The sequence below is a fragment of the Homalodisca vitripennis genome, chromosome 7 (assembly GCF_021130785.1).
Source record: "Homalodisca vitripennis isolate AUS2020 chromosome 7, UT_GWSS_2.1, whole genome shotgun sequence".
NCBI lineage: Eukaryota > Metazoa > Arthropoda > Insecta > Hemiptera > Cicadellidae > Homalodisca > Homalodisca vitripennis.
In genome coordinates this window covers 25,432,436-25,448,899 of record NC_060213.1, presented here as the reverse complement: position 1 = coordinate 25,448,899, position 16,464 = coordinate 25,432,436, and the positions used below count along the sequence as shown (strand labels likewise).

The window sequence follows — 16,464 nt, the reverse complement described above, 5'->3', positions numbered from 1 at the left end:
TTCACGATCCATGTCGCATAAAATACGATGTTTCGAGATTAATCAGTTCTTTGAATCAAGGAGCTGTAAAATGATATCTTGATTTTATAAGATCTTGGAAACGGAAAAATTGTTTGTTTAAATTTCCCCGGTTCTCGGAAAGATTCCCGATCGGGTGGCCACCCTGAGATATATTCCGTACTGAAACCAGTGATTTTCTTTAAAACACTTTAAATAATTATATATAATTATATTCCCTCTTAACATTTGTCCACTTCAGTATTATACAACATGTTCTATTCCCATTAAGTTTGCATATGTTAAAATGAAATACATTTACTATGAAATTCAGTATAAACTGAGCATTTTCAACACACAACTGTATGGTGTTGGAAATGCTCAGTAAAATGTTCTAAAATGTTGTAAATATCAGTAAATGTGTTGTTAAATGTTCATGCCTTACAAAGTTTTACAAGGCATGCACTTACATCTTTGTGAAATTCTCTCTCAGGATCTGTATAAAAATACACTACGATATATTTTTTCAGAATGTTATATTTATACTAAAAGTTTAATAACTTTACCGGCAAAACAGATCATTACACATATTAATACAAAAAATGTATTATTATAAAATACAATACAAACCATACAATACAATAAACTTTACAATACATATAAAGGCATAAATCAGCCTATTTACACAATCTCAAGTTTTATAAAGGCAAGGTCCGTTTCAGATTTAGACTATGTATAGTTCTCTCAACAGGACTACAATATACATACAACTTTAAAAGACATACAGTTATCTATTTGTAAAATTCACTCTCAAGACCTATTAAAAAATACAATACAATATATTTTTTCTACAAATATTTTTTTGTTTTCAAATAAAACAGTCCTAAAATAAATTTGAAAATCTTATTCTGTTGAATTTTATATTCAAACTTTTATTTATAACAAATAATGTACGAATACGTTATTTTTATACTGACAGTTGAATAACTTTACTTGAGTTTGAAGAACTAGGAATTGGACAGCTATGAACTCTAAAAAAGTGGACATTAAAAATGTCGACTGTTATAATATCCTAGAATGTACACCTACAAAACTTCCCGAAAGGACTACAACAAACATACATACAACTTTACAAAACACACAGTTATCTCTTTGTGAAATTCACTTTCAGGATTTGTATCTGTCAAGTTCTAAAGGAGACTTGAATAAATAGGCCAATTTGTACTTTTATAAGTACTGTAAGTTTTAACGTATTGTATTTAATAATAATACATTTTTTATTTTAATGTGTTTAATGACCCGTTTCGCCTGTAAAGTAACTCGTAATAGAATCAACTCAGTCAATATAAAAATAACATATTCTAAGAATATTTGTTATAAAAGTTAGAATATAAAATTCACCAAAATAAGATTTAAGAATAAATTTATTATTTTTGGACAGTTGTATTTGGAACCAAACAATTTTTGTAGAAAAAAAATTATAATGTTTTTTTATTTAAATCCTGAGAGTGAATTTCACAAAGAGATAATTGTATTGTCTTGTAAAGTTTTATGTATGTTGTAGCCCTCTCCAGAAATTTTGGGGTTGTACCTTCAATGATATCACAGTCGTCCATCTTTGATGTCTAATTTTGTAGAATTGGCAGCTGTCCAATCCTAGTTCTCCTGATTTCTGCCTATGAAGATAGAGCCAGATCACAAAACTTTGTACGAGTTGGCCAGAGTATTACTTTAGGTAGGTTACATTATTTGGAGGAGTTCCTTCAATGATATCACTATCAAAAGAATTTTCTAAATGGTCAATAGCATTTTTCATCCCATTAAAATCAAATACACTACCATTCCCATCCTTATTGCGCGCAAGTTTACTACTATCACTGGAGTTGACAAGTTTGGAATCTACCTTAGAACGAGGCAGTTTAGATCTTCCATATGTTTTCAGCCCAACTTTACGATTGCTTTTTCTAACAATATCTTCTTCGCTATTTATTGGAACTGCTAATACCGATTTTAAATTTGAAGACTCTGCATTCGTATTGAACAATCTTTTCTTTGGAGCTTCAACGGATTTGTCCGTCGCTTTTGCTAGTATCTTTTGGGAGGTTTTGGAGACAGTCTTTTTCCCAGAAACACCAACTGCATTCCCATCGTCATCGACTATGACAAAGGGAGTCCTTGAGGATCTTGTCTTATTTAACTGATGAACAGGTTGAGGCGTTTCCTTGACAAATTTAGGCAGTTGCTTCACTTTTCGTTTTGATTTGGCAACACTGACTGGTGGAGTGTTCTCGTCACCACTAGAAGGCAGCCTGAAGGGTCTGACGGGCCTTGTGAAAGGTGTTATTGGAGCTGTGTTGTCGTTCACAACGGCCAAGGGAGACTTCCCGGTAAGAAGAAAGTTCTTCGGAGTCTTCATTAATTGAGGGATTTGCGATTTTAGAGGAGTATTACTGCTCATGATTGTGGTAGAAATTTTCACACCTGAAACAAAATATCAAAATTTAAATACTTAAACACTACTATCATATCTTATCACTTGAGATGTATAAATACCAAACATCTATACAACCACAATATTTTTCTTCCTTGGTTCTTTCTAAACATATTGTTATTTTTACTATGAATTCATCAATAAATGTTCATTATAATAAATTACTATAGGCAAAACTTTTTTGAAAGAATCATAAAATTATCTACATATTGACGAAAGTCCATTAAAAAACCTGCATGTCTTCAAAATTGAATAAGATTAAACACAAATTAAATTGATTAACTGAGTGAAGAACAAACTTTAACATTTGTCACAAGAAGAAGAAAATTAATATTTAAGAACATGAATGGATGGTTTCCTTCTTTGATTTTTATGATTTAAGTACGGATGGCTTTCACTTTGGAGACAACAGCTATAATTCATTGTTAGTTCTAATCTACATGTACAAAGTGTGATAAGTTCAATTAACCAGACTGCTTTAGCTAAGCAGACCAATTCATCTACCTTCTAATAGACACAGAATATAGTTGCAGTTTTTGTAATACACACAATATTATTGATTTTTTCCAAGTTCTGTCATGTTATCAAAGATCCAACTCTGTCGTTATATTGGATTGCATAATCTTGCATTTTTTAATAGCTTTTGATTTTATAAATTGTACTATGTGTATATTTTTACTATAGTAATCAAAATGGTGAATAATTTCAACTTTTCATTTTTAGTCTTATATATAATATTTTATTCAAAAAACCGAATTTTGTAATAATATTTTTGACAGATGTTTTTATAATTTTTTAAAATTCTTATTTATTAATTAGCAGCTATTAGTAAGTTAAATATTTTTGTATTCACCTAATGAACTTCAGTAGTTTAACCAACCCAAACAGCTAAGTTGTATGATTACCGTTGCATTATATTATCATAGCCCTTTTTAAAAATAACAATGATTTAACATAAATATTTTAAATAATAGGCTGGCTGTATCCTATTTATGGCATAGCACAATCTAGCTCACTGCTTTCATAGTTATATACTGCATTTTCCATACTTAACAACTCTGAACGTAATTACCACAATCAGAACTGTTGACATCACAGAGGCATCAAATGTGTGTCCAATACTCGCTCGCATTTGTTTGCGTCAGAGAATCTTTCACTACGGTATGAAATAATGTATCTTAATGCATTGACTGTCATGGATACATGTCACTACTATCCCACCTGTACCAAATTCGATAAATGTCTCATGGCACAGTGAATGTGTTCATTGTTGTTATCAAACTCTTTTGACTTCTGACAGTGACGGAATCCCAACTCAAAGTGACTTTGATTCCCAAAATCTAGTCCAAAAGTATTGTTTTGCCTTGTTCTGAAATCAAGCTGCATGTAAGGAAATACAAAACTAATCGAGATTATCTGAAGAATTGAGACAACCGATAAGAACGATTCTCTACAATGCATAATAAATTGGGACTAATGTGCATCCATCCACTCAATACACAATTTGTGTTTTGTTTATTTCTTACACAGTATACTTTTTGTAAATCTAACAAAAAACTAATGCATCTTACCTATCGGTTGAAGCTGCAACTGCCGCTGGCAGGCCTGCACGGAAATCTTCTGTTCAATGATATGTTGGGAAATGAATGGATCTTTGATGATTGACATCAGATTCAGTGCCTTCTCGTTCGCTTCTGTTGCGCCTTCATATTTCTTTGTGGATGCCAAAACATCCGCATATCGCATCCACATGCGGGCACAGGACCTCAACACTTCTTCGTTACGAGATCTGCTGAGATCCTCCACAACACGGACTGCAACTGGAACAGTGAGGAAACAGTTCAGCATTTATCTAAACATGTTTATTTATTTCAAATTACTATTCCAAATATGTTCAGTAGGAATCCAGACAGCTATCTCATCTCCGCTGATAAAAATCACTGTAAAATAGAATTTGGAGGATTTACTGAGATGTTTGCAATTTTTAATGAACTAACTTCCACATTCAAGCACAATCCAGCCCCTAATCTTCCTACCTAGACAATTCCAGATATTTGTGTATAGAGACTCCATCCTTCAAAGCCTATTTAAAAAAATTGTTGACAGCAAAATATTTAAAAACCACCTTTGTCTATTTCTTGTGCACAATTTCATATAGACCAACATAAATGTAGTCAGTCTCATAAAATATTTTATTTTTTAATAAAGTTTTGCTTCACAGCACCCTTAATTTTTTTCATTTCCAGTTTGAAACAATTTTTCTGAACAGCACGTCCGTTACTGTACTTAAAAAAATATGAACACTCACTTTTGAAACACTGCAGGCTATCTTCAACCTGGCCGAAGTTAGCGCAGAACGTGCCTCTTAGCGTAATGGTCTCCAGTACAAGTCTTCGGTACTCCTCAGTGGTGCAGGGGAGACAGGAGCAGGCAGAGCGGTGGTCTAAGTACTCAGGGGGGGAGAGGACCGCCCGACTAGTGGCGGAGCGGGGCGACCCGGGGGCCCCTTGGTACACAACAGGGGTTCCACATAGCTCCAGCAGATCCTCCAACCCTTCCAACTTCACGGCACAGTCGTCCACATTCCCTGTAGACAGGTCAATCCAGGCCAGCAGCAGCAGCAGCTGGACTGTCCTGCATTACACATAGAACTTATCTTCGTGTCACATCTTTAGGACATCACTCAAGGCTATCATTCAGGTTGTGAGCGGTGAACTCGTCTTACAGATAATGTGTTGATGCTCTTCCTTGAATGACAGAGCTCTAGAGGCAAGGACAGACTTAGGGAGGTGTTAGGACACTAGAGATTCAACCATGGCAACCATACAAAACCCAGTTTTTCTCACTGTGAGGAAAACCGTGAATAAAAGGAGCAGAAAAATAAAGCAAGACTAGCCTAGGATCATACATGCGGGGGTGGAGTAAATTCTCAGTGTACAAGGGGGTTGTCAACAGGTAAAATGAAACAATAGACTAAATGAAACGAAATGGGAAATGATTTTATTAAAGGCAAAGTTAGGACTATAGAGCACTCTCTATATTTTATACTCTCTTTTACTCATAAAAAATCTAACTAACATTTTTACATTAATAACTATACACATATTCCATTAAAATTTGAATAATTAAAAAGCATACATAAAATAAACAGAAAATCATCTATAATTAATTTAATTATATACACATATTTCCACTATTGTTATCAGACACACTTGCTTCCATTCTAGAGTGTAATTAAAAGGTATGCCAAACTTAAGATATAAGGAAGAATTAAGAGGAACAGTAAACCACCAATGATCCTCAGTGCAAAGGATGTTGAGGGAAGAGATAAAGAGATGTTTAGGGATGTGAACAAATATAAAAGATTAACAAATATTGGCTGAATGAATTAAAAAATGTAAAAAAGCCCAGCAAATAATTCTCTGATTGCACCGAGTGGGGGTGGGAACAAGGGTGTCACCTACATCTTCTTTGCACATTACCACACCTGAAGCTGTGGTACCAAGGACAGTTACTGATTCACAATTCACAACCTAGGATCCACATGAAGGCAGCACTGGAAAGGATCGTGTTCCCCCAGATGCTGTCAAATAGATTATAGCCCTCTTAAAAAGTCGTCCAGTAAGAGCAAAGTTCGGAAAGGAATGTGCCACAATTACAACCCAGAAAGGGAGCCCCAAGGAGGGATACTATCTCATCTTTTATGAGAATTGGTGGTGAATGATCTCTTGACTAAACAGAAGGGAGGGGTATAAAACTACATGTTATGATGATCTAGTTCTTATGGTCAGGGGAAGGAAGGAATGCCTCACTCAAGATACTCTTTAGGGTCTGAGGATTAACTCATCAAAAACATTGTATAATAACCTTGAGGAGAGAAAGGATCTTTGAACTAGCTCTACCTGTTCTGGAAGGTCCTAGAATAATGTTTTCCAAAGATAAAAAGCTCACAAGGAATACTCATTTAACTATAGGATAGGGATTGGAGCACAGCCGAAAGAAAACCTCGCACTAGAGATTGATACTGGTAGTTGGCCCACTAGGTTTAAAGTTGGGAGCTTTAAAAATTGAGGAGTAATAACTTGGAATTTTTCACAAGATACTCAACAATAAAACTAACCTGAGGGGCAAAGCCAGTTTTTGAGCAAGTCCCAGAACAGTCTTGAGGTAGCAACGGGCCTCACGAGGTTGTTCCAGAGCCCAGTAGGTCTCCCCCAACAATTGTGACACCACCAGCATCTGCGAGTGTATCTGACACGCTTCAGCCAGGCTGACTAGAACATGCACAGCTGGCTTTAGACAGTTACAATTACAAGTCACTTACAAAATGGAGTTTTTGTTTAAGAAATATGTAGGTTGTAAACATTTCAAATTGAGTTTTTTAATAAGCTCCCTTCCAAATTGTTGCTAATGCAAAATGGAAGTATGTTTCGTGAATTATTCAGTTGCACCATGGCAACAATGGATACAGCACAGCAGAAGAACACATACAGCACAAGTTTTAAATACACAAATCAATTAATATAGTCATTACTATACCACCTTAGTAGTTACTATTTAACTGACCAGTTTATTCAGAGAACCAGGGCCATATTCAATTATTTACTCCGTTTTTACTGTAATTGATCATGAGTACTAACTGACCAGTTTATTCAGGGAACCAGGTCCACATTCAATTATTTACTCCGTTTTTACTGTAATTGATCATGAGTACTAACTGACCAGTTTATTCAGAGAACCAGGGCCATATTCAATTATTTACTCCGTTTTTACTGTAATTGATCATGAGTACTAACTGACCAGTTTATTCAGGGAACCAGGTCCACATTCAATTATTTACTCAGTTTTTACTGTAATTGACCATGAGTAGTAACTGACCAGTTTATTCAGGGAACCAGGTCCACATTCAATTATTTACTCAGTTTTTACTGTAATTGATCATGAGTACTAACTGACCAGTTTATTCAGGGAACCAGGTCCACATTCAATTATTTACTCATTACTAGTTTTTACTGTAATTGATCATGAGTACTAACTGACCAGTTTATTCAGGGAACCAGGTCCACATTCAATTATTTACTCAGTTTTTACTGTAATTGATCATGAGTACTAACTGACCAGTTTATTCAGGGAACCAGGTCCACATTCAATTATTTACTCAGTTTTTACTGTAATTGATCATGAGTACTAACTGACCAGTTTATTCAGGGAACCAGGTCCACATTCAATTATTTACTCAGTTTTTACTGTAATTGATCATGAGTACTAACTGACCAGTTTATTCAGGGAACCAGGTCCCACATTCAATTATTTACTCAGTTTTTACTGTAATTGATCATGAGTACTAACTGACCAGTTTATTCAGGGAACCAGGTCCACATTCAATTATTTACTCAGTTTTTACTGTAATTGATCATGAGTACTAACTGACCAGTTTATTCAGGGAACCAGGTCCACATTCAATTATTTACTCAGTTTTTACTCTACTACTACTATTATTAATTACCCTCCAACTACTACTATCACAGTAGGCACTCATTAATTTGACATTCTTTGGTCTGACACGTTGATATTTCTTGTGAGTGCTAGAAAGTACGCAATATACACAAGATGGGAGTGGTGGGGATGTCTCATCTTTCCTGTCAAAACTTGAATGCATATATACTGCATTTCTCTTGTGTATGTTTAATTTTAATTTTGATTACGCTGTGGTGCATTGATTTATTGATTTGATGATGTACCCTTTATCCTGTGCTCAGAATAGACAAGCAAATGACTGAAAACGTAAGCATGTAATTTTAACTGTAGCTGAAAACTTGGCGATCATTCATGGCAAATATATAGAAAAAGTTACTAGCAATTTTAAGTAGCATTTACAAAATTGCACGACCGAGTAAGAACTGTTATGTACATGTTTCAACCAAAAACAAAAAAGATAGTTTTTTATCCATTGTAACTATTTTAGTTCTACCTCGCTTTAGCCTTAAATAAGAGGGTTAATTTAGCAATTTTATAGTGGTAATATCTTCTTGAGAGTGTACTGTATTACTTTACTATTAGACGTGACTCTGATAACTAACTCTATTAAGACTACCATTAATCTAAATTACAAAGGAAATCCTCCAAAAGGGTCAACTAACCCCATTTCTTTGCTTCGGCCAAAAACAGTAGATGACACAAAGCTTTGTGGAAGCTGAGATGGTACGAAGGAGTACAGCGCAACTCGTGATCATATGTTTTCAGATCAAACCGCTGCTGGTACTGTCCAACACTGAGGAGGAAATGTGTGTAAAGCGTAGAGTGTATCTTCTCCTCAGACTCTGTGTCTCGCAAGAGCTTCAATCCGTCTGGCACCTTCGAAAAGAGAAGAATAGAATAAGATATGTACATTACATTGTATTGCAATAGTCAATATTAATCCATCCTCTTGACTTTCCATATAATTACATGCAGGCACACATTCGTACACATACAAACTGCTGCAGATATCAATCCCGAGTGTGCTCCATGAACTCGCCAACTGAGTAATAGGCACAAACATCAGGTAGTTTTTACTTGGGTTTAAAAGCGTTTGGATTGGTTTATAAATTTGGTGTTCCAGGGAGACTATTAATGACTTTCATCTCAGCCTGAGAAGAGAGGTGTTCAAATGCTGTTGGGCTTGAAGTGCTTCCAAGCTCTTGTCTTGTATCTGTGCATATCACTGCCCTGAGTCAGTATACACTTAAATCAACAGTAAAATGATGTCTCTAAAATATAAAAGCTGGGTAGATTTATCAAGCAGAGCTCCCTGAAGGCACTTCAATATGACTCTATATTGTTTGATTCTGGAACAATTCAAACAAACTTTTCTGCAGTCTGAATACTACTTCTAAGTTTGATATGGTACAACTGCCCACAAAGAAATTTCGTAGGACAGGTCTCAAAATGTTAACCCATTCGTGACTGAATAAATTACTATGATTTTTGGACTACAGAACTGGATATTTTCCATGCTTTCATGTAAGAACAGGTGCACTTTGCATAACACTTACTGTATAACATGCTATGAATATTATAAATTTACCTTAGTTATTCCTTGTTATTGGATGAACACAAAATGTTAGTTTTTTTTTTTTTAATATACATATATTTACAAATTTTGATTATACTTCTTTAGAAGTTGGTTTGGGTGTAAAACACCTCAAAACATGTTTCCAGATAAAGTGGAACATGACACTTTTTACATTGGTACACTGTTTCACTTCTTTTCCCCTGTGAGGCACAAACTTTACATTTTCTTGAGGGCCTGGCTTTGGTGGTTGGAGGTATATTTTCAATAAAATGCCCCCAAAACTTTCCTTGAAGGCGCAGTCTTTAGTCGTTGGGCCACTTGAAAGGAAGGACGGAAACTGCCCGTCCAATGTCTTGAATGGGTTAATCTGTAGTAAGCCATCATTGAAACATCAGAGGTACAAAAGCTTTGATAAATTTCAAAGGATAAAAATTCCAGATTCCAATTTAACACATACAGTTTTAATGTGAATTATCCAGGTTAATCCTTTGAATCTAGGTATATTCTTAGACATTTAGCAGAATCGGTTTCCTCCAGAACAATGTCATCCACCATTACTGTTCGGGTTTCATCAATATTCAACCCATGTATACAGAAGTTGATGTAATTTGCCTTTTCATGATTAGTTTTAAGGTTATTTCCCTGGAAATTTTGAATGCAGGAATTAAGATTGACGAAGGTTTGCATCTCCTTCTAGGCTGATGCATAGATGTTATTCACGTTAATCAAGAAAAGGACAGGATCCAAGATAGATCCCTGTGGGGACTCCATGATATATTCTAATACTACTTGATACTGCATTCTAGACCTAAACACAATGACTTCTACTGTTTAAGTATGAGTGGAGCTACTTGTGTGATATTCACCACACACCATAGCCTACCAGCTTGTGTAGCAGTATACCATGATTAACAGAATCAAATGCTTTTGAGGCATCAAGAAAGACACTGAGTGTTCTTTGACGAGTCTCGAAACTTTCTACAATCAATTTCTCTAACCGTTGATTTCCTGGTCCAATACCAAATTGTTTATCAGAACAAAATTTCTGTTCATCAAGAAAATTAAAAAGTTGGTTCAGGAACAATTTTTAAAATATTTTGCTAAAAAAAATATTTAGATTGGTTGATAGTTACCAGTAATATTTGGATCGCCCTTTTTTTAAAATGGGCATGACTTTTGCTAATTGGAGTACAGATGGGAAGGTGTCAGTTCCAAAACATTGATAATTTTTGTCAATGAACTTAAATGTTCTGATAACATTGTTTTATAATCCACATTGATATGCCATTTATGTCATTGGAAGTTTGAGCTGAAAAACTTCACTTCCTTCAACAAGATTATAGCATAGTACATTATTTTGAATAAATTCACAATGACTGATATATAAAATTCACTTATAAATGACAAGATTGTTTAACGTGAAGTAAAACTAATTTCAAATTAAAAGTACAATAAATATATAAGAAAATGGAAAATGCAGTCAGATTTAGAGATGAGTAACTTTTCCATCATTCACAATCCCATAAAGTTTAATCCACTCTGTTAGCTAAGCAGTGATTAAAAAGTAAGTAACTATGGAGCACTTTCTATTTGACTGTTTTGCTTTTGCCATCTTTAGCACTTTCAACAAGAACAATGAGTTTCTTCAGAAAGACCTGAACTGTTGTTTTCAGCATTTTGTGCGACTGATCAACTTCACAACAAAAAAGGACTGGAAAACATGTAAAAGAGAACTCACATCTTGATGAAGCAGAAATCTGTGGGAGGGAGATGGCACACATTTGCAACACAAAGACAAGAAGAATGTCTTCAACTCACTCTATGGCAATAAAGGATAAAATAAGCAATTATATCATTTAAAACGCCGCTCTAAGGCAGATGTTAGTTTTAACCAAGTACATCTGTCATATATCACTCTAAACTCAGAAAACTAACCAATGTGAATGTTGAGTTTAGCTCCAGTTCACTTTCCTCTTAGTGCAGCATCTGAAATCTGATCTGTCACAGACTTGACGATGTCAAAATCATATAAAGAGTTCATTTGAGTTTTTTCATCACTGACTTCTTTTGGATCTCTTCAGACGAACATGACTCCAGATGTTGTACTAAGAGGAAGGTGAACTGGAGCTAAACTCAACATTCACATTGAATCAAACCTTCCCACCATAGCTACGTTGTGTATAAAACTAACCAACCTCAAAATTAATATTAGGTTAACCTTCAATGAATAATACAGAAAGCGAAAAAGGACAACCAGAACAAGAAACACATCCATTTGAATTATCATCCAATGAGACTGACAGTAAATACTGACAAGTGATGGATAAAGTAACAGCTCGTAACTGAACAACAAACTGTATCAGCAAATAAGCATAGTAGAAACATCAACATGTGCTAAAACATAAAGAAAGGAGAAATTTTAAATCTATTTTCGCTTTTATTAGTCTAACATATCTCACCTTATCATGTGTCATGTAGTATAGCGCAAGATTCAACCGGAACGAATGAGCGACTTTGTACGACAATTCCGGTTGCTGTAGATATTTCTGTGTGTTGTCAATCATATCCCAAGCGATATCCTCTGCCACATTCAACATTTCTCCAACAGCTGCACACAAGGACACATTAAAATTGAAAAATACAAAAATATAACAATATAATCAGATAACAAAGTTTAGCTCTAGTTCACATTTGAGCTCAAACTCTTACATTTGCATTGAATCAACCCTTCTCATCATAGCTTTGTTATGTGTAGAATTCTCGGTTGCTCCACCGTACTTTGGGACTGTGTCAGTTAACATCGTAGTGCACTTAATTGTGCACCTGATGAGACAATGAGATACTTCTTCACCTAAATTGCACTACATTTTGTAGTCTAGGTGTCTCTGATGTCGAAATGATGGAAAGAGTTTGTTTGAGCTTCTTTGTCGCCAACTATTTTTTGATCTAATCAGACGAACATGACTCCAGATTTCAGGAGTCAAGTCTGCGACAACATCAGATTTCAGATGCTGCATGTGAGAGAAAGGTGAACAACACTCTTCTTACTGTTACAGAAAGCTGAACATGGAGAAGAAATAAATTTACAATAAGAAAGCTTTCATATTTTTCATTTGACATTTTTTTGTTAAAATGTTACAGCATAGAATCTAGTTTTTGCGAAATCGATAGATGAATTTTCATTAAGAAAGTAAAGTTTGGTACTGATCTAAAGAATAGATTACATATTTTCAGGAACAGCCAATGTATGTGGCATGGCATGCCACAACCAGTGCATTGTGTATTGTGTTTATCAATAAAAACTAGTATTTTCCACATAATCTTAATTATTTATAACCTAGTCCATTTGGACATATTTTTAATGTTGGACTAGACCTAACTAGGCCTATACATTAACTGAAATATAAATAATAAAAATAAGTTGCTTCCTTAAAACTTATATGTCTTGTAAAGACATTTTATAAAGCCAATAATTTATAATAAAAATGTTTCAAATAATAAATTAAACCAAGAATTGGGAATCCAATGAGATTGAGAAACAAATTGAAATAACCAATTTAACGTTACCAGACGTATATACTCAGTGTGAAAAAAAATCTGTTAAAATTACGTATTCAAAAGAAATTAATTAGCTGGCGATAGGAGAAGAAATTGAGTTTAAAGATCCAAAAGCACATTGTATACATATTAACCCTTTGATTGGAGGGATTTTTCTCTGTAAGAATGCCCTAAAAAGTGAGTTTTTTTTACGTGATTTGGATTTACTGTAGAAGAGGTGTTATGAAAAACACTCAATTTAACATGTTTGTAGTCTTTTTTTTTGTATTTATACAGATATTATAATTATTCTAATTATGCACAAAAGGTATTATATTTACAAAATATAACTAAGTGAAAGTGAGGTTACGTGTATCTAGTAGTGTACATAAACAGAAATAGAATCAGCTGTTTACTTGGTACAATTGATTGAATACCCTAATATGGCAGTAAATTAGGCCAGTAAAAGAAATTGAAAAAGAGTAACTGCGTTCTAGTGAGAACAACGAAAACTACTAGGAAGTGTTTCTTATCTATTGCACTGGATCACATACGTATTCAGGCGAGAGTTTATTCAAAACGAACCATTATTGTGAAAACTGTTTAGCGTCATAGCACTTCCCGCAAGGCTTTTGGAATTACTAGTCAAAGGGTTAATGAATCTTTCTCACCAGTGACAATCATGTTGACATCTTCCTCCAGGGTTGCCAGATCGAAAAGCAGCTTCCAGATTCTCTCCTGTTTCACTTTGTCACAGTACAGGCGCAGAAGGAGGCCCGCACCTTGCACCATGCTCAAGGTCACACTCAAGTTGTAGTCTTTATTCTCCTGCTCTTTCAACTGTCAACATTGTTCAACAATATGAATGATTGTTAACTTTGAGAAATCAGATACTTTAAATGTAATCCGTATACTATCGTTTAGGAACAAAACTCACTTGACAGAATCAATTAATTGAATTGTAGAAAATTCTAATATATTCTTTTAAGTACTTTCCTCTCTGTTGAGTTGTTGAAAACAGCTGCTAGGCTGATAACAGCAAAGATAAAAACAAAACTTAACCCTTGCAGTGAGACAGAGGCATGCATTTCTCATTAAGGGCGAAAACTCGATATATTGAGTTTATTTATGTTAAACCTTCGAGATATATATATATATATATATATATAGAGAGAGAGAGAGAGAGAGAGAGAGAGAGAGAGAGAGGTAAAATTGGCATTGAAGTAAATGGCACATTCAAGTGGACAAAACTTCCACGTATCAAGGAATGCAATATATTGAGGTAGGATATATCAAAGTTCCACTGTGTCTTAATTTATTGTTATTTATTTATAAAAAATAATATAAGAATAAATCTAACCTATTTTACCATTCAACATTACATATAGCAAAACTGAAAAATGTTTTGCTATCTTATTTTTTATTTATATTCTTTTTACTATTAAATCAGCAAATGACACTAAAATTGCAATCTTCACATCTAGCTACTTTTGTGGACAAGTAAAAATGTTAAAGAGCTATCAACAAAAAATAGACGGTTTACTTTAATTTTTATAAGATAAGATAAAATTTCTTAGTTATCTAATACAAACATCGGTATTAGTAAGTCAGACATGGTAAAGAGGTCAATTGCTTTACTACTCACAATAGAGGAAGCAAATGTCCAGTGTCTCATGGCCGTGTCTATTTTGTCTAGTAGTTTCCGCTGCTCCGCCAGACACAGGCTGCTATATTTGGTGGCGACGTCGCATATGTCATTAGGGTCTGGTCGACTCTCGGGCAGCTCAGCGACCAGGGGCTCGGCCGGACTTATCGACAGCCTCATCATCTCACTCTGTTACATCACCACAGCCACGTTACGGTTGTATCACCAGTTGGATATGTTTGTGTACATTTCACATGGAATAGTTTTTACTACATTTCAAACATTAACATTTACTTATTTGCAATTTATTTTCTACTGTTTGTTTTTACATCCACTAAAACTTAGGAGATTAGTTGATGTAATAAATGAACATGTAATAAATGTAATAAACATGTAATAAATGATTCCAGTCATAAATGAACTTTTTCACTACTAAAAATACTCTTCCACTGCTTTGGTGTATCAGAGTGACTAAAGAAATGTTCTGACATGTAAGCTACAATCAATGAGTCATCCATAAGCGCTACAGTTAAAGAATTAAAAGTTAATTTTAGTTACAGTTTATTTTTAAATTTAGTTGCTGATCGCATTGGACTAATTCCAATACTGGTGGAATCAAAGCCTTCCGATTCCTCTCTATATTTCAAAAAATTGTTTAAGGAGATTGATTTCCAGTTTAATGGTTTTAACCTAATTTCAACAGTGTTTGCCTAGGACTGCATATGTTTAGGCGATAATCATAAAAATGACAATACCATCATAGTTAACTGAGAACCAATGATACTAAACAAAAATGGATAAAAAATATGTATTCCATTTCTCTAATTTTCCTTTATTTTAAGATTATGGACTTTATTTCATTTCTTTGTTATTTTTTCAAAGCAAATCACTATCATATTTTTAAAGATCCTAATTTCTCTTATGGTTGCAGTATTAAATACAGTCCATACAAGATATTCAAAATGGTGACGGTGTTGGTTTCGATTCCACAGATATTTAGGAAAGGAACTACAACTGATAAGCTTTCTGAGAGCACTGGGCTGGCTGGATTGTTTAGCTGTTAAACGGGTTAAGTCCAACTAAACAATCACAAACAGTCCTAATTGGGTCCGATTATTGCCAATTTCACAATTATCGCGTAAACGTCTCCAATACTTAGAATAGACAGAACGTAGATTCTAGAATAATTCATCTTCATAAGTATGTCTTTAAAAAGCGTTGGAATCATACCCTACAGAACAGTTTTTCTTTAGGACAAGATGCTTATAAATTGCATCTAGTCTTAAAAGGACCTTTGCACTGCTTCGGAGTGACAAGATATTCAGGATGGGTAAGGTTGGGAGTAGGGACCGCCTCGAGATCCATGAAGAAGAATTTATGGCATTAATCTCAGTCAGGTCCCCTCTGAACCACCACTTTCCCTGAGAAGGGAAAGCCACCTCTGAACCAACCTCTCAGGCAGGGGGTGGCACACCCTTATGTCTACTCTAGCAAGAACCTTTGGATCTTAGGGAATCCCAAAAACTTCAACAGTCATCTCCCGCAGTAGACTAGACCTATCAACCTATCCTCGCACCCCAGAATCTCCACATTTGTAGTTAGTGATGTGCCGCTCCTGGACATCCATAAGGTTGCCCAGATTTAAGTGACACATTGGTTTTTGCTGTGACCAGTCATGGTTTAACTGGAAGATAAACACCAACCAGAAGTATACCCTCCTGGGTAAAGTAATAGAATAGT

General features: G+C 34.7%; 1 protein-coding gene across 2 annotated transcripts in view; it reads right to left on the bottom strand.

The window, feature by feature from the left end:
- Positions 1-516: 516 nt before the first annotated feature.
- The window catches only part of LOC124365708, a 31,775-nt gene continuing 15,827 nt past the window's right edge, over positions 517-16,464 (bottom strand). For both annotated transcript variants that reach the window (XM_046821650.1, XM_046821651.1), the window contains exons 10-17: positions 14,725-14,913; positions 13,751-13,919; positions 12,002-12,150; positions 8,629-8,842; positions 6,609-6,762; positions 4,797-5,122; positions 4,060-4,308; positions 517-2,478 (exon numbers count right to left, since the gene is read on the bottom strand). In XM_046821650.1, coding sequence (XP_046677606.1) covers positions 1,724-2,478; positions 4,060-4,308; positions 4,797-5,122; positions 6,609-6,762; positions 8,629-8,842; positions 12,002-12,150; positions 13,751-13,919; positions 14,725-14,913 — 2,205 coding nt within the window. In that variant the 3' untranslated portion in view covers positions 517-1,723. The remainder of the gene's footprint in view (positions 2,479-4,059; positions 4,309-4,796; positions 5,123-6,608; positions 6,763-8,628; positions 8,843-12,001; positions 12,151-13,750; positions 13,920-14,724; positions 14,914-16,464) is intronic.